The 17,195-nt window shown below is 44.9% G+C and overlaps 1 protein-coding gene across 4 annotated transcripts in view; it reads right to left on the bottom strand.

The window, feature by feature from the left end:
- The window catches only part of wipi1 (WD repeat domain, phosphoinositide interacting 1), a 92,334-nt gene that overhangs the window by 21,484 nt on the left and 53,655 nt on the right, over nt 1-17,195 (bottom strand). For all 4 annotated transcript variants that reach the window (XM_038777369.1, XM_038777367.1, XM_038777368.1 and 1 more), the window contains 4 exons: nt 16,756-16,848; nt 13,904-13,974; nt 8,748-8,855; nt 1,303-1,470 (listed from right to left, as the gene is read on the bottom strand). In XM_038777369.1, coding sequence (XP_038633297.1) covers nt 1,303-1,470; nt 8,748-8,855; nt 13,904-13,974; nt 16,756-16,848 — 440 coding nt within the window. The remainder of the gene's footprint in view (nt 1-1,302; nt 1,471-8,747; nt 8,856-13,903; nt 13,975-16,755; nt 16,849-17,195) is intronic.

Below are 17,195 nucleotides of genomic sequence, written 5' to 3'. Positions count from 1 at the left end.
GAATCCCCCACAATCAACATCCTGGGGGTTACCATGGTTCAGAAAGTGAACTGGACTAGCCATATTAATACCGTGGCTACCAGAGCAGGTCATACGGCGAGTAACTCACCTCCTGGCCGAGTCAGTGTTATTTAGACAGTCCTTTGCCTGCCCAACACACACCCCTCCCCACCCTCACCACAACGTTGGGGATATTGCATTAGGGAAGGGGAAGGATTGCCCAGGGCAGACCAACCCCTTCTATATCCAATGATTTCCTTCTCAGCCCCTTGTGAAAGGGTGGGGACTATAAATCGTTTTTAAAATCCCCCACTTACTGCTTCTCTGGCCTGGATACCACCGGCAGCGACCACTTTTAACTACCCGAGTCCGAGTAATTCAGTTGGTAGTGCTCCTATCTCTGAGCTTGAAAGTCCCAATTTCAAGTCCCAGTTCAGGACTTGTTGTTCAGTGAGTGTTTGTGTGGTTCAAAGTAGGTGGTTAATCAGCCCACAAAATCCTTCCATCACACCACACCTTGGGGAGTTCTTGGAGAGAGAGAGAGAAAGGTTACACAGGGGGTATTCAGGGTGTGGATTGAGAGTTCTCAAGGAGAGGGGGGAGAAAAAATTTGAGAGAAACCGAAGAGTGCGGAGTTACCGAGGAATCCAGATATCCTCGCACACGATTCACAGAAGATTAGCCGGCAGGTTTGGCAAGTAATCAGGTAGGCAAATTACCATTGACCTTTACTGAAAGAAGGATGGAGCATAAAAATAGAAAAACCTCTCTACAGCTGTACAGGCAATTACTGAGACCGCACCCAGATGACTGCAGGTTGACCAATACAGCCATGGGAGTTTAGAAAAATGAGACACGATATTATATTGAGACATTCAAGATTCTGACAGGGACTTGACAGAGCAGACGCTGAAAGGGTGTTTCCCTTCATAGAAGAATCTATATCCAGGGGACTAAGTTTCAAAATAAGGGGTCTTTAATAAACACAGATGAGGATTTGTTTTCTCCGAGGGTCGTTAATCCTTGGCATTCTCTACACCAAAGCAGTGGAGGCTGGGTAGTTGAATACATTCAAGGCTGAGTTACCTACAAGGGAGGGGGTGAGGGGCTATCAGAATCATGGGGTTAAGGGAACAAATGATCAGCCATGACACACTGACATCCCAGCATTACTGAGTGATGGCACGAGACCAAACCCTTTTCAGCCCCAGATGATGCTTGAGCTTAAAATGCTAATAAGCTACAGTTACAAAAATTACAAGCTTCAGCAGGCACCTGGCCTTTGGTGGTATGTCTACTCACATAGTAAGCATACAGATGCTCCTTTGCCCAGAGAAGTTGAGGCGTACTGTGGCAAATGCCCGATCCTGGTTTATTATGCCCGATACCTGGGTAGGGAGGTAGTTAGTGGCTGCCATAAACATCTTCCCCATATATCCACTCCAAGTTGGAGACTCCTCCTGGGGCTTGCTGTAAACAAGACCAAATTTCAGAGATCATGGACTCGACATTGTGTATGTCAGTGTGCATTATCCGAGTATTATTTTTCTTTTCTGCTCAATGCAAATGAATGCAAGGTCAAACCTACTAAAGAGACTGTGACAGGTCACACCTGTGCAATGCAGCAGTACATTAATGCTATTTGTCATTTTCTACAAGATAGTGAAACAACTCCAACTACAACATCAATAAGGGCCATTATCAAGACAGAGAATTAAATGTTTGCTTTTGTTTAGTTTGCACATTCCTCTTCCAGTTCCCTGGTGATTTTGAGCACCTTTTGTACAATGTCTAACCAGGTGCCTCAGTCAAAGGACTCAATGTGGCTTTGAGTCAAGGAAGGTGTTTGGTTACAGACCAGTGTAACAGCAGACTGAGAATACGGTGACCTTCTCAAAGGCTGTGCCCAATCTGCGCTTGGGGGAACGGGAATTCCTTTTATCCATTCACGGGATACAGGTGTCACTTACAAGGCTAGCATCAATTACCCATCCCTAATTTTCCCTTGCTGGTGAGTCACTTTCTTGAAACCGCTAATCTTTTAGCAGGAGGGAGTTCCTGGATTTTGACCCAGCAACAGGGACAGGACAACGATATATTTTCAAGTTAGGATGATGCATGACTTGGAGTTGCTGGTGCTGCCACGTGTTGCCCTAGTCCTTCCAGGTGGCAATGATCACGGTTTGGTCGGCACTGTCGAAGGAAGCCACCTGGCTGAGACGCCTAAAAAAAAACTAAAAGTTTCTATGCCAGGAGTCCACCGTATAGATTCAAAGTTACTAGGCAACCAAGTGATAAACAAGTGTTCATATTTTCTGAGAGAACAGGGTTCGCCCCTATTGATTTGCTTTCTCTGATATCTTGCTAACAAAGATAGGTTGAGACAGGAAGTTTGCTGGTCTCAGGGAAGTTTATAATTGAGCGCACGACTGCACAATCTATTACTAAATCAGCAGAGTTACCGGATGTGTGGCTCATTTTGATTGGTCCCAATTTTACGCAGGATAACAGATAAAATAAAAAAGGTTATGTAGTGTCTCTTTGTGGTGGAAAAATGCACTGCAGCAAAAAGAAAAACGGTCCTGCAGTTAGGGTGCAGAAACTGCTACTGCCCCTTTCAGTTGAATGATTAAAGATTTTTGCTTGGAACCCTGTAAATGCCTGATCTGGGATTTAAAGTGAGTGTGGAAAATTTACACATTGCAGTTGAATAATATTTTTTAAATAGTAGTAAGATTGGTGGGGGGGGGGGGGGGGGGGGGGGGGGGGGGGGAGAAAGAGTATTTTGCACTATTTATTTTATACATTTGGAATATTACACATTTCAAACACTCCTCAAAATATTCTCATGTCTCTCAGCTACAGTGGGGAGAATTTTAACCCCTCAAAAACGCATGGGTTTGGATCAGCTATAATATTTGAAATGTTGAAAATGTCAGACCCACTTCCGCTTTTAAGAAGGGCAGGATGTTAAGAGTTTGGTTGTGGTGGCGATCGTGGGTGTGTGAGATTTTGTGTGCGATTTAGGGGTGGGGGAGGGGGGGGGGGGGGGGGGGGAGACGGTATGGGAATAAGCGACCCATTCTCAGGAAAGAGGTCCGTTCAACATTTGAGTAAGTCTACAAAAGCCTTAGATTTTAGTTGACTCAATTTAAAAGACTCTGGCCAGCCAGGTTTCCCATTCTTCATAACCCCAGATCCTACAATGGGAGATTTGAGAGCTGCTGGAACCAACAGGTAAAGCACCTTTCAGGCACGGCTTTGAGTGCTTCCCTCAAATAGCTCAATCTGCTCCGACTTTCCCGATCCCCTTGCATCCCTCTGAAATTTTTCCGATTCCTCTCTCCGTGCCTCGGCCTCCAATCTACCCTCCACCCCTGCCTTTCCAATCCCTCCCAATGCCTACTCTCTGTTCACCGGCTGGCCTGACGACAAAGGGAAATAGAAACCAAAACAAAAACGCCATTCAGATCTGCTTTTAAATTTAGCTGGACCTGGCCCATTCTTCTAACCCCAATGCAAAGCTGCTCTCTCTCCTCCAACCTCCTCCTGGTAGATATTGGTGCCCGTGTCTCTGACCTACATGAACAAGTGGGCCATTTTGAGTGGCGAGGCTACAGAAGCTAGAATCTTGCACTTGGAACAAAGAAAGCTAAAGGATATTTAAAAGTGTTCAAAATTATGTAGTGTTTTGAATGTGTAGGGGGAAACAGTTTTCCTTGGCAAGAGAGTGGGTCACAGAAATAAAGAATAGTTCAAGCACAGAATAAGGCAACTTGATCCATTAAGACTGTGTTGCCTCACTGCAAGAGCCATCCAGCAAATTGAACTCTCCCAACCTTCCCCAAAACCCCAAAATGTTTTCTGTTCTCACACTTCCCATTTGAAAGCGTTAATAGAATTTACCTCCACTACCTATTCAGGTGGTACACTCCAGATTATGACCAATCGCTGCATTTCCCCCCCCCCCCCCAACGCCCCCTTTGCTTTTTTGCCAATCACCTCAAATCTGTCTCCTTTGATTCTTGACCCTGTGGTGATCACAGACCCTTCTACCAAAGGGAACAGTTTCTCTCTTTCTTTCTCCTTCCCCCCCCCTCTCTCTCAGTATTAAAAGGTGACGGCCAATGCCTCTATAATGACCAACCTTACCTCAGCAACCCATATGGATTCTGTCCAAACTTTCCAATTTCAACCTGGTTCTCAGTTGCATTATCAACCTGACCCCTGCCTCACATACCCCCTTTTCTCATTCATATTTCTCTTTCTTTCATCATCCAGGGAGCTCAGGTTTTGATTGCTCTACCTCTCGTCCTCGTGGGAATGCATCCAAACCATCTGCTCTTTAAAGGCTGCCATTGCTCGATTGCAATTTTGCGGGCTAATCTTCGTTTCCAGTTTACCTGGGTAAAATTCTAACCTGCTGAATTTGGCCCTTGCTCAATTAAGCATTTTTACAAACGAACACATGAATGAGGAGGAATAGGCCATTCGACCCTTTGAGCCTGCTCCACCATTTGATAAGATCATGACTGAACCGATTGTGGTCTCAACTCAACTTTCCGCTCTACCTCCTATATCCTTTGACTCCGTTGTCAATTAAAAATAGATCTAACTCCGTCTTAAAAAATACTAAATTATCCTGCTTCCACTGCTGTGTAGGGAAGCAAATTCACAGATTAACAACCATCGGAGAAAATAAAAATCCCATCTCCATCTTACATGAGAGATCCTTTCCTTCTAAATTGTGTCCCCTAATTCTAGCCTCACCCATCAGGGGAAACATCTTCTCAGCATCCACTCAGTAGTATTTGTTTCAATAAGCTCATCTCTCATTCTTCTAAACTCCAATAGATACAGGCCCAACCTTTCTTCAAAAGATAACCCCTTCATGAACATTCTCTGAACTGTTTCTAATGCAATTATATATTTTCTCAAGTTCTCAAAACAGTACACAACTCCAGATATGGTCTCACCCATGCCCTCTACAACTGTAACAAAACCTCCCTACATTTATATTCCATTCCCTTTCACCAGAAACATGTGACTTAGGAGGAGGATGCCATATGACCCTTCAAGCCTGTTCCGCCATTCAATAAGAATGTGCGTGTTGTCTCAAGTCCATTTTCCTATCTATCCCCTATAACTCAACTCCCTTGTCTGTCAAAAATCTGTCTAACTCAGCCTTGAATAAATTTAATGACCCATTCCTCCACTACTCTCAGGGGAAGAGAATTCCAGAGATCAATGACCTTATTGAGAGAAAACAATTCTCCTCATTTCATATTCTTTTTTTTATAAATTTAGAGTACCCAATTATTTTTTTCTAATTAAGGGGCAATTTAACGTGGCCAATCCACCTACTCTGCACATCTTTGGGTTGTGGGGGCGAAACCCACGCAGACATGAGGAGAATGTGCCAACTCTACACGGACAGTGACCCAGAGTCGGGATCGAACCTGGAACCTTGCCGCCGTGAGGCAGCAGGGCTAACCCACTGCGCCACCGTGCTGCCCTCATTTCATATTCTTAACCTTTGTTCGCTAGTTCTGGTCTTGCCCACGAGTGGAAACAGCCTCCAGTGTCCATCCTGTCAAGTCCCATCAGGATCTTATACATTTCAATCAGATCGCCTCTCATTCGTCTAAACTTTAATGTGTACAGGCCCAACCTGTTCCTCCTTTCTTCCTAGGATAAGCCTTTCATCCAAGGATTGAGTCGAGAGAACCAAATTAGCCGTGATCTTAACAAATGGCAGTGTAGGCACGAGGGGGAAAATGGCCTACTCCTTCTCCTAATTCATATGATGCTACAATCAATGTTTCTTAAATGCTCCCCTAATGATAACTGATCCTCTTGACCCACGTCATTCCCTAGAACTTAGTTTCTTCCCCTTACTCTGTTGTCCTGCCTCGGTGCTTGCCGTTTCTGCGAGAGCCACTTTCTTCTCAGGTACCTGGTTCCAACTGAACCACAAGTGCTTATACTTTTCAGTGTGGGCCACTGGTTACAAAACAAGAGCCTAGCCTTTCTTTAACTCCTGTTTGTTTTCAAGTCATAAACCTATAATTACATTGCAGGACCTTTGTTTAACATGAAGCTAAGTTTTTAACCCTTACACAGAAACACAAAATTAAACCTAAAGATGCACTTTATTTCTAATATCCACATATACAAATTACTCAATGTCATGTGAGAGTATCTTTCAGAAATGGGTGTTTTTTTTATAGGTTAACTGTAGTGGGTGTACCTTTAAGAAATTGGTGTTTATTACTTCAGTGATGTCAGAGTGTGGGTGGAGCTGGACTGTCTGTCAGCTTTTAGTTTCACTTTGAGAAAAAGCTTGGGTGTGCCTGTGCTTTTTTGGTTTCGTTTCACTGTTGGAGCTGCAGTCAGCTACAGAAAGTGTAATGTTGATCTCTCTGCCATGTAAAGACTATCTCTTGATCATTTGGTGAATTCAGTGATAACTGTTCTCAGTAGTGAATTTAAACCTGATGTGCTTCTGTTGAGAGGTTTTTTTTATGTCTTATGAAAGGAAAGTAAGGATTACTTAGTGTTGTAGTCTTTGGGGGTTGTATTTGAATTGATGGTTGCTAAGATGTTCACTGTATGTTTTAAAAAGGTTAACTTGAGTTCATAGGATAAACATTGTTTTGCTTTAAAATAATACTGTTAGATGTCTGCTGCACCACACCTGTAGAGTGGGCCGTGTGCTCCCCATACCACAATCTATTCAAAGTTGTGGGTCAGGTGAACTCCACTTTGGGGTTCTCTAAACCCTGGCCCATAACACTCAAAAAAAATATTTTGTTTCGAGATAGGTGAGAGGCCGTCCTGGACACACTTCAAAAATGCTTCCCCCCTCTTCCCTTTAGTTGGTTACAATTACAGACACTATATTACGATAATTTATATCCCCCAACATCACTATTTCTTTGCACTAGTTACTAATTTCCCTGTACATTTGCTCCTACCCACCAATGGTGGCCTACAGAATATACAAAGTAGTGTTAGGCTGTTTCTTAACACAAGCCAAATAGATTCTGTCCTGGACCCCTCTGGAGCATCCTCTCTGTCTCTCCATACTTCATACTCTCTTTAATAAATACTACCAACTCTCCTTCCTTTCTTTCCTTCCCATCCTTCTCAGTTACAGGCATATTTAGTGCCCAATCCTGCCCTTTTTTGGAATGATGACAAAAAATCCTCATGTAACAATATGTATCTGCAGCTTACCAACCTTGCCTGTGCATTTACACACATGCACTGTAAGCCTATCTTAGACCTTTCTGTATTGTCTTAGTTTGATCCCACCAAATACTGTACAATTTCTTATTCTAATGCTATCTCTCTCCCCAATCCTTTTTGCACCTTATTTCCCCTTTCTAATGTTACATCCTGGTGTCCAATTCCATCCTCCTATTTAAGATAATTAACGAAGAACCAGGGAGCAAAGGAAGAGATTTACTTTTACTCAGCAAGGTTGTGTCTGAAATGGTCATGGACGCAAGTTCAACAGTAATTCTCTAAACGGTTAGCAAAAAAATTGCAAGGTATAAGAAAAGATCAGAGGAATGGAAGCAATTTGGCAGCTTTCAAAACGCCAGGACTGGCAAGAAAGGCCATTTGGTCTCCTTCATTGTGCTTAAATTCTATGATCCAATTATTCCCTTTGCCCCAAAGGTAAATAGTTCTGATTGTTGATGGATCTCTGGTATCTTGCCCATTCTCTACAACCAGAACAATGGACATGTAGATGGATCCAAAACAGACAAACCCAATCCTTTCCTTGCCGATTGTCTCTATCCATTGTCAACATATACACACATGCAGTCAACAGGGTGATTATGTAATAAGGTGGTCTTTGCTTCTGTGTGTGAAAGGTGAGTCTATCGTGCACCAAAGAATCCCCACAGTGCAGGAGGCGGCCATTCGGCCCACCAAGTCTGCGCCGGCCCTTAATAGAGCACTCTACCTAGGCCCTCGCTCCTGCCCTATGCACATAACCTCATAACCCCATCTAACCTACACATCACTGGAGGGGAAACCGGAGCACCTGGAGGAAACCCACGCAGACACCGGGAAACTTGCAAACTCCACACCGACAGTCACCCGAGGCCGGAATTGAACCTGGACCCCTGGCACCGTGAGACAGCAATGCTAACTACTTTTCCAATTTGCCACCCCTATATAGACAGTAAGGCACCTCACAGCCACGTAAAGAGAATGCAATTGCTGATGAAGGTGCTCCTCTCCTGATTACTGGCGGGCTGATTCAATACAGATTTAACTCACATATTGCCAGTGTCGAGCAACATATTTAGCAAACAATTACTCTCGCAGGAACATAGGCAAAATAACTCAAGACTCAGATGGGGTTGCCGAGAGTTCATTTTTGCTTGATCTTTCTATTTTTGCTTAATCTTTCTATTAAGTAATTTCACATTAATTCCCTGAATACGTATGCTAGTATTTTCTTGAATAAAGTGGCCAGATATCCAGACTGACTATTTATACAAATCTCTTTTTGTACTAAGATTGAGAGGCACGGAATCTGGAGACATGGTGTAAACAAGATGACAGAGTGAATGAGTCAGGTATAAACTATCTGAACTTATGTAGCAAAGCCTATGCTGAAATAACAACCTATATCAGTCTGGGCTTTGGTCCTCACCAGCCCGATAGGAAGTAACATGAATGTTTAGTTCATTCTTAGCAGGCAACATGTTGAGCAATTACTGTACCTCTGGCTGGGCTGTTCAAGTTTGAAGATGTGAACAGTTTCTGTATTGCTTGATGCTGAAAGGAACTGAGAGTCTCTGCTGAAAGCCAGGGATCCAATATTTACGTACCTATTGCAGAAGAAAAATTTACACGGATCATAACCATAATACGGTTAAAGATAAAACGCATAAAAGTGGCGGTGAGAGAAATTATTCTCTTCTACAACACCAGCTTCAAAATAAAGTTTCCTCAAAATACCTGGGGCAGAAAATGAAAGTTCCGTGATTCCTGAACGAACATAAATATTTAGGGTACAATCTATGGGTTTCCATGCATTAGTCATACCTTTCTGGTATCGAGGCCATATTGAATCTCCTGTTCATCCCTTTATATTACCGAGTGGTCTATCTCTGGATATTCCACAGATTCCATGGAGGTTATACACATTCCACCTTCATAAACCCCAGTGGAACTACAGCAGGCGAGAGCTGGCACACGTGCAGTGATTTCCCGCCCACGTTTGCCACGTGTGCGCAGACCGAGGATGCACCATATTCCCCGCCATATCGTCCTTTCGGAGAGGTTTACAACTGGTTTTCGAAGTCTGGGAACCAGGCAAAAGAAACCCACTTGGGGCACACTGGTAGGGTCCAGCTCCTTGGTGGTGGTGGGGGGGGGCTGAAACACATGCCCAGGCAGTACCCAGGCACTGCCCCCTGGCAAGGCCCTGGGACCAGACTCTTTGGAGCTCTATTGGGTGGGGGAGGGGGGTGGAAAAAAAAGAGCCCAGGAAAATCCTGGCTGCCGGTTTTCCCTGGCTTATACCTTCAGATCTCCTTTGATCACAGAGTGCATGATTATCTGAAGAGAAAACCCGACCGTACAGCCTGTGAGCTACATGCTGGCTCCCTCGGCTCATCCAGGCACTCTATGCGGAGTGTGGAAAACTCCACCATGATCTGCTGAGGTTCAGCAAAGGTTCTAGAAGCTCCAACAATCATAGTAACATAGTAAATAGTAGGTAATTTGGTCCTTCGGGCCTGCCCCACCTTTCAATGAAAATTATGGCTGATCTGTGGCCTAACTTCTTTTGCCTGCCTTTGGCCCACATTCCTTAATATCTTTGCTGAACAAAAATGTATCTATTTCAAATTTAAAATTAACAAAATTAAGAACTACATCTCTAAATCCTTTGAGATTCCTCATCATTGCTCGAAACTCAGCGAATATAATCTTAACCTACATAATCTCTCCTAGGACGTCAGTCCTGCCGTCCCAGAAATCAGTCTGGTAAATCTTCATGGAACTCCCGCTATAGCAAGAGCATCCTTCCTTGGATAAGGAGACCAAAACGGCACACAATATTCCAAGCGTGGCCTCACCAAGGTCCTGTATAATTGCAGCAAGACATCTCTGCATATGTGCTCATATCATCGCGCTATACAGGCCAAGATACCGTTTGCCTTGTTTACCGCCTGCTGACCTGCATGCTTACTTTCAGCGACTATTGCACATTCCCCTCACTCAATCTGCAGCCATTCAGATAATAATTTACCTTTCCTGCTTTTGCTACCAAAGTGGATAACCTCACATTTTTCCTCATTATACTGCATCTACCATGCATTTGCCCATTCACTCAACTTGTCCAAATCACACTGAAGCATCTCTGCATCCTCCTTACAGCTCACCCTTCACCTAGCTTTGCGCCATCTGCAAATTACATTTAGTTCCCTCATCTAAATCATTAATTTATATTGTGAATAGTTGGGATCCTTGCACTAGTCATTGCCTGCCGTTTGGAAAAAGACCCATTTATGCTTACTCTTTGTTTCCTCTTTGCCATCAAATTTTCTATCCATCTCAATACACAACCCTAGTCTCATGCGCTTTAATTTTACATGCTAATCTTTGTTCTGGGACTTTGTTGAAAGCCATTTGAAAGTCCAAACCCAACGCGTGACATCCTCAAAGTATTCCAGTAGATTTGTCAGGCATGGGGCGAAATTCTCCCCTACCAGGTGGGGCGGGGGGGTCCCGGCGTAGCGGAGTGGCGCCAACCACTCCGGCGTCGGGCCTCCGCAAAGGGGCAAGGCCCGCGCCTGAGTGGCTCCCGCTCCGCCGACTGCCTTTGGCGCCACGACACCTGGCGTCGGGGCTAGCCGAAAGGCCTTCGCCAGTCGGTGTGAGTCCGCGCATGCGCCGGAGTGTCACCGACCGCTGACGTCACCACCGGCGCATGCGCGGTGCAGGGTGTCTCTTCCGCCTCCGCCATGGTGGAGGCCATGGTGGCGGCGGAAGAAAATGAGTGCCCCTACGGCACAGGCCCGCCCGCCGATCGGTGGGCCCCGATCGCGGGCCAGGCCACGGTGGGGGCACCCCCCGGGGTCCGATCGCCCCACGCCCCCCCCAGGACCCCGGGGGCCCGCTCACGCCGCCTGCTCCCGCCGGTACAGAGGTGATTTAAACCACATTGGCGGGAGAGGCCTGACAGTGGCGGGACTTTGGCCCATCGCGGGCCAGAGGCCCGCCGACTGGCACGGGGGGGCCTGCCGACCGGCGCAGCGTGATTCCCACTCCCGCCGATTCCCAGGTGGCGGAGAATTCCGGCCAAGACGGGGGCGGGATTTACGCCGGCCCCGGACGATTCCCCGACCCTGCAGGGAGTTGGAGAATTCCGCCCATGATTTCTCTTTCTTAAATCCATGCCGACGCTGTCTGATCCTGTCACTGGTTTCCAAGTGCTCTGCTATTAAATCCTTTATAATGGACTCTAGCATTTTCCACACTAGGGAAGTCAGGCTTACTGGTCTATAATTCGCTGTTTTCTCTCTACCTGCCTTTTTAAATAGTGGGGTTACATTAGCTACCCTCCAATCTGTAGGAACCGTTCCAGGGACTATAGAATGTTGGAGTATAACCACCAATGCATCCACTATTTCTCGGGCCACTCTGGGATGTAGATTATCAAGCCCTATGGATTTATTGGCCTTCAATCCCATCAATTTCCCAACACCATTTTCCCAACTAATACTAGTTTCCTCCCTCTCACTAAACCCTGTGTTTTCCCAACATTTCTGGTATGTCTGGTAACAGTTTGTACTGGTCCTACCTCCCACAGAATGGGTCCCAATATTCGAGGAATCTCACATCCTCCCCTTCACACCATCCCTTCAACCACGTACGTATTCATCTGATAGATCCTGCTTTTTCTGCTCTGACTAGCGTGTGGCACTGGTAGTAATCCTAAGATCACCACCTTTGAGGTCCGACTTTTCAACTTAATTTCTAACTACCTATATTCTGCTTTTAGGACCTCATCCCTTTTTAGACCCGTGTCATCTTTTACCAATGTGTACCACAACCACTGGCCTTTCACCTTCCACCGCCAGAATGTTCTGTAGCCACTCAGGACATCCTAGCACCATCCTGGAGTCTCGTTTGCAGCCACAGAAACACCTATTTATTCCCCTTCCAATTGAATCCCCTATAACTATCGGATTCCCACACTTTTTACTCCTCTTTTTACTTCCCTGTCCAGCAGAGCCAACTGTGGTGCAACAAATGTGGCTGTTGCTGCCTTCCTCCAACAGTATCCAAAGTGGTATATCGGCTTTGCAGATAATGGCCACAGGAGATTCCTACACTGCTTGCTTAGTCCTCTTGCTCTGTCTGTGGTCTGCTATTCCTTTCCTGCAGGTGGAGTCTTAGCCTGAAATGTGATCACATCTCTATACATGCAATCAACGATACTCTCCACCTGGTGGATGCTCCAGCGTCCCCAGCCACCACTCCAGCTTCAAACCTGAGGCTTCAGGGAGCTGCAGCTGGAGACAGGTCCTGTACACATACAGGCCCCAGGCACTAGACATGTTCCTGGATTCCCACATAGTACAGGAGGAGCACACCCCGGCTTTAAGGTCTCCTGCCATGACTTACTACTTTAAATGAAGGCTTTAGGAAGATACTTAAAATCAAATAATATCAATTACTTTAGGGCCTTTCTTCTCTGGTTCTTGTTACGATAGAATATAATGCTTACAAACTATAGACCACAAACTGTGGACCGTACAAGTGGTAAAAGTAGTAAATACCTGTCTGACTGTACTCACCCAATCAGCTGCCTCCACTTGCCCCACGTCACTTTGAATCCTGACGTCACCTCAGTCACGCTCTTTCTCAAAGTCTTATTTCTCCGGCTGCACACTCAGTCTCACTCTTCCTTGTGCTCTTTTCCCCCCCTGGCTCGTTTTGCAGTCTCACTTTTTCCTCCCCCCACCTCTGCTCGAGGTCTCTCTTTCTTGCGCTCTTTTATCTCCCCAGCTTCACTCTCCTATGGTGATTGATTATCTTTTGAAATGTTCCCAGGTTGCTGTCTTCGGAGAAATTTAACAACCTTTTTCTAAAAAAACAAGCCTTTGAGGTCAGACTGGGTGGGCCTCGAGGTGCCAGAGGGGGTCTAGAGATGCCAGTGTGTGGGCCCCGCACCAACATCTGCCAGATGTCACAGATATGCTTCTCTAGAAGGTGAGGGTGGTGGTCGCTCAACAACAATAAGGTTTGGTAGATTTACCAAACCCAGGAGCACGGAGGTCAACAACCCCACTGGGACACTCAGGTGAGATGAGCTAATGCAGCACAAACCAGGCATCAAAGCTATAAATTTCTCTGGATTGTCCGTTTCAGAAAAAATCTGAGTCACCAAAAGAGTCAGACCCATTCCACAGCTAACAATTACTTCCTACTTATCCAAAATCCGACATGGGATATAGATAGCATTGAGACCTTTTCATCTTGGAAGCATTCACCAGCAGAACCTTGAATGAAATAAAAAGCAATTTCCTTAATGCTGTAAAAGCATGCTGCTCCTTGAACAGATGGAAGGAGGTTCAAGGCTAGAATCGTTCCACGTCACAAATTCAGGGAGGCAGAGTTCAGACTATACTCTGAACAAGGGAGGGAGGGATACAACTTCCACATGCCAGCACAAAGCAGCAATGTCACAGGCCCGAGAGCCGGCCTTGTGCAGGCTCTTCAGGCCAATCATACTGTGAGGGGACTAAATCGGAACACACAAGATGGAATAAAATACATTTACGAATGGAACAAACAGTAGACAAGAAAACTAAAAATCAAACCTGTGGACACTTTACTTTTTCAAACCCATGTCTGAAATTACCTTTTCATCCCTCTCCTGAACTCATAGAGTTTCTGTCCCTCGGGCGCAGAAAAGACACGAATAACAGTACCCTGCAGAACATTCGGTGAGTGAGTGAATGAACCTCCACAATTTACAACCACAGGAGAGCAATTATCCCATTCATTCATCAAAACAGTCAAACGTTCTAAATCAGAAACTTTAGCCTATTTCAAACCTCCTGCAGTTCTTTCCACTTTGAATCTGCAACATAACGTTACTTTCAAACTCCCATGGGCTGGATCACACTTACAAATTAACAGTCCTCTCAGCATAATTTGCGATAAATTAGTCTGACATTCACATAGGTGTCTAAAACGGGGGGGGGGGGGGGGGGGGAATGTAATCAAAAATGAGAGAGCAGAAGAAATGCTAAGGTTGTTAATAACGTGGAAGTCGGACTGTGTGAAGTTAAATGCCAAGTTAGCAAAAACTAACATTGATAGTTCCTGAACCCAGTTCAAATGTTTCCATAAAATAAACGGGAAATGGGAGATGAGCACCCTCTGCTATTTTAATGTGCTTTCAGCAATTATCTCCACAGCAGTAATAGTACAGAACACAGTCCAGAAACAGAACAAAATATAAAAAGATTGAATCTTATAACATCATAGAACAGTTTACTCAGCACCTCATGTATTATTGGATGGCACAGTGGTTAGCATTGCCACCTCATGGCGCCGAGGTCCCAGGTTCGATTCCGGCTCTGGGTCACTGTTCGTGTGGAGTTTGCACATTCTCCCCGTGTTTGTGTGGGTTTTGCCCCCACAATCCAAAGATGTGCAGGGTAGGTGGATTGGCCACGCTAAATTGCCCCTTAATTGGAAATAATGAATTGGGTAGTCTGAATTTATTTTTTTAAAATGTTATTATTGGATGAAAGTGGTAAGCTGTGTGGCACCACAGGGCTAAAATCCTGCTGCTGAATGGAAAGCTGGGACTTATAATCAAACCTATAAACTACAACAGGTAAACTTTTCGTCAATAACAAATGGATTGAAAAAAATTGTATGAGTATACTGTGAAGCAGGGAGAATGACAGAGACTGTCCAACACTTACGGGGAGACTCTCCAAACCACCGATATTGATGGGGAAGACTCTCTCCCCACTGACATTTTAACAAGGATAATCAACCCCCCACCCCACCCCCCGACAGACACTCAATCGGCACTCACCAGGATACTCGCCCGCCCCACCCCCGACATTCACGGGTTGACTGTGTCTCCCATAATCAAGAGTGGGATCTAACTCTCGGTGCTCCTGTGATTGGTTTCTGAGCTCTAGCACAGACTTATAGCAGGCTTTATGTGGAGATGCAGGCGTTGGACTGGGGTGGGCACAGTAAGAAGTCTTTCAACACCAGGTTCAAGTCCAACAGGTTTGTTTCGAATCACTAGATTTCGGAGCGCATCAGGTGAATGTTACAGCAGGCTGTTCACTCAATTCATTTCCACATACTCAGAGATAGAGTGAAAACTGCAATAGATGAGGGGAAAATATTTCTGAAACTATCTCAGAGTGGGGGGGGGGGGGGGGGGGGGGGGGGAAATTACCTTAAAATAAAGCATTTATCTCATCGAAATTATGATTTTGGTTTATTTCTTTGAGAGGCTGTTTGATATACCCGAACAATCTGTTGGTGATAATTGTTATGGTAACGCATACAACCACCGCTCAAAGAGAAAAATAAAATCAGTGTAGCCAAGGGACACACACAGAAAACAATAGCAAGCAGAAACTCTAAAGTAATTGTCTCTGGGTTAATCCCAGTTCCACGTGCTAGTTGAAACAGGAGGATTCAGAGCATACACATGTGTGCCTAGAGAGAATGCCGGAAGAGGGCTTTAGATTTCTGGGAGATTGGCACCATTTCTGGTGAAGATAGGGCCCAAACAGACCAGATGGGGCCAGACCTCAATAGGGGCTGGAACCAACGTCCTTGTGGAGTTGTTTGCTAATGCTGTTGGGTTTAAACAAATTTGGCAGGAGGGTGGAACCAGGATGTAGCATTTAACAAGAGAAACAAGGTGCACAAAGGATTGGGAGAGTCAAATAGAATTGCAATAAGAAACAGGGAACACAATAATAGGATAATAAAAGGAATGCAATAGGGTCTAAATTGGGTTTACTGTGCATACATATGAATCAATGGAATGTGGTAAATAACATTGGTGAGTTTTATGCACAGATAGCAACGTAGTAATAATGGAGGCCTGGGCTCAAATGAAGGGCAGCGCTGGGTACTAAATGTGCTTGGATACAGATATACATGAAAGATAGGAAGTAAAGAGATGAGGAGAAGTGGCATTATTGATTAATGAGAAAGAGGATGACCAGGAGAGGTCGAGGACAGAATTTATATGGTTGGAGTTAAGAAACAATAGTGTTGCATATTGCAGAATACAGAGTGCATTTTATAGGCTATCACTTAGTGGGAACAATTTGGAGGAGCATATATGTAGGCCACTACAGAAGGTGCCAAATCTATAGAGTAGTGATAATGGGGGAACGTTAATTACCCCAATTTAGACTCGAGTAGTAATCGTGCAAGGGAAGAGGGGGAAGAGTATTCAGGAGAACCATTTTTATGAGTATGTTTCGGGTATTGTTGGATCTGGTCCTGGAGATTGAGGTGATCCAAGCAATCAGTTGTCAATAGATGAATATTTATGGAGCAGTGAGCATGGTACCATAAGGTTTAGGATAATGTGGAACAGTCAAAAAGCCAAGAGGAAAAATGCATAATTGGAAGAAGGCCATTTGTCGATAGCTGGCACAGACACTATAGGACAGACGGCCTCCCTCCTGGAACCATTCTATGATTCTAAAATACCTTTTCTGAGGCACTTGCCAATTTTGAACCTGCGAAGTTGAAGGTCAATGCAGCAAGTGGACCATCGTGTGCAGGGATTACAGAAACACTGTGCTGATGGGAAGAAAATGAGCAAACATTAGCTGACATATAAAACAATCATGTCAAAAAGCTACAAGTGACAGCTAATTAAAATAAGATGGTTGGAGGTGGACAGCTTTTAACAGGGGATTCAGTAAGTGGAGGTACTATTTCACATTGGATGCAGGTTTGCAGTAAGCAAGAATTTATGCAGCACTTTTTGTGACCTCAGGATGCTCCAAAGCACTTGTTATTTTCAAGTGTAGTTGTAGCTGCAATCTACGAAAACGAGACAGGCTATTTGTCGCACAAATGATAAATGACAGGTAATCGGTCATAGTCATGTTGCTTGAGGGCTGAATATTTGAGATTTCCTGCTC

This window comes from Scyliorhinus canicula, chromosome 18 (genome assembly GCF_902713615.1).
Source record: "Scyliorhinus canicula chromosome 18, sScyCan1.1, whole genome shotgun sequence".
NCBI lineage: Eukaryota > Metazoa > Chordata > Chondrichthyes > Carcharhiniformes > Scyliorhinidae > Scyliorhinus > Scyliorhinus canicula.
Note: the sequence above shows the minus strand (reverse complement) of the source record. Positions and strands in the feature narration are given on the sequence as shown.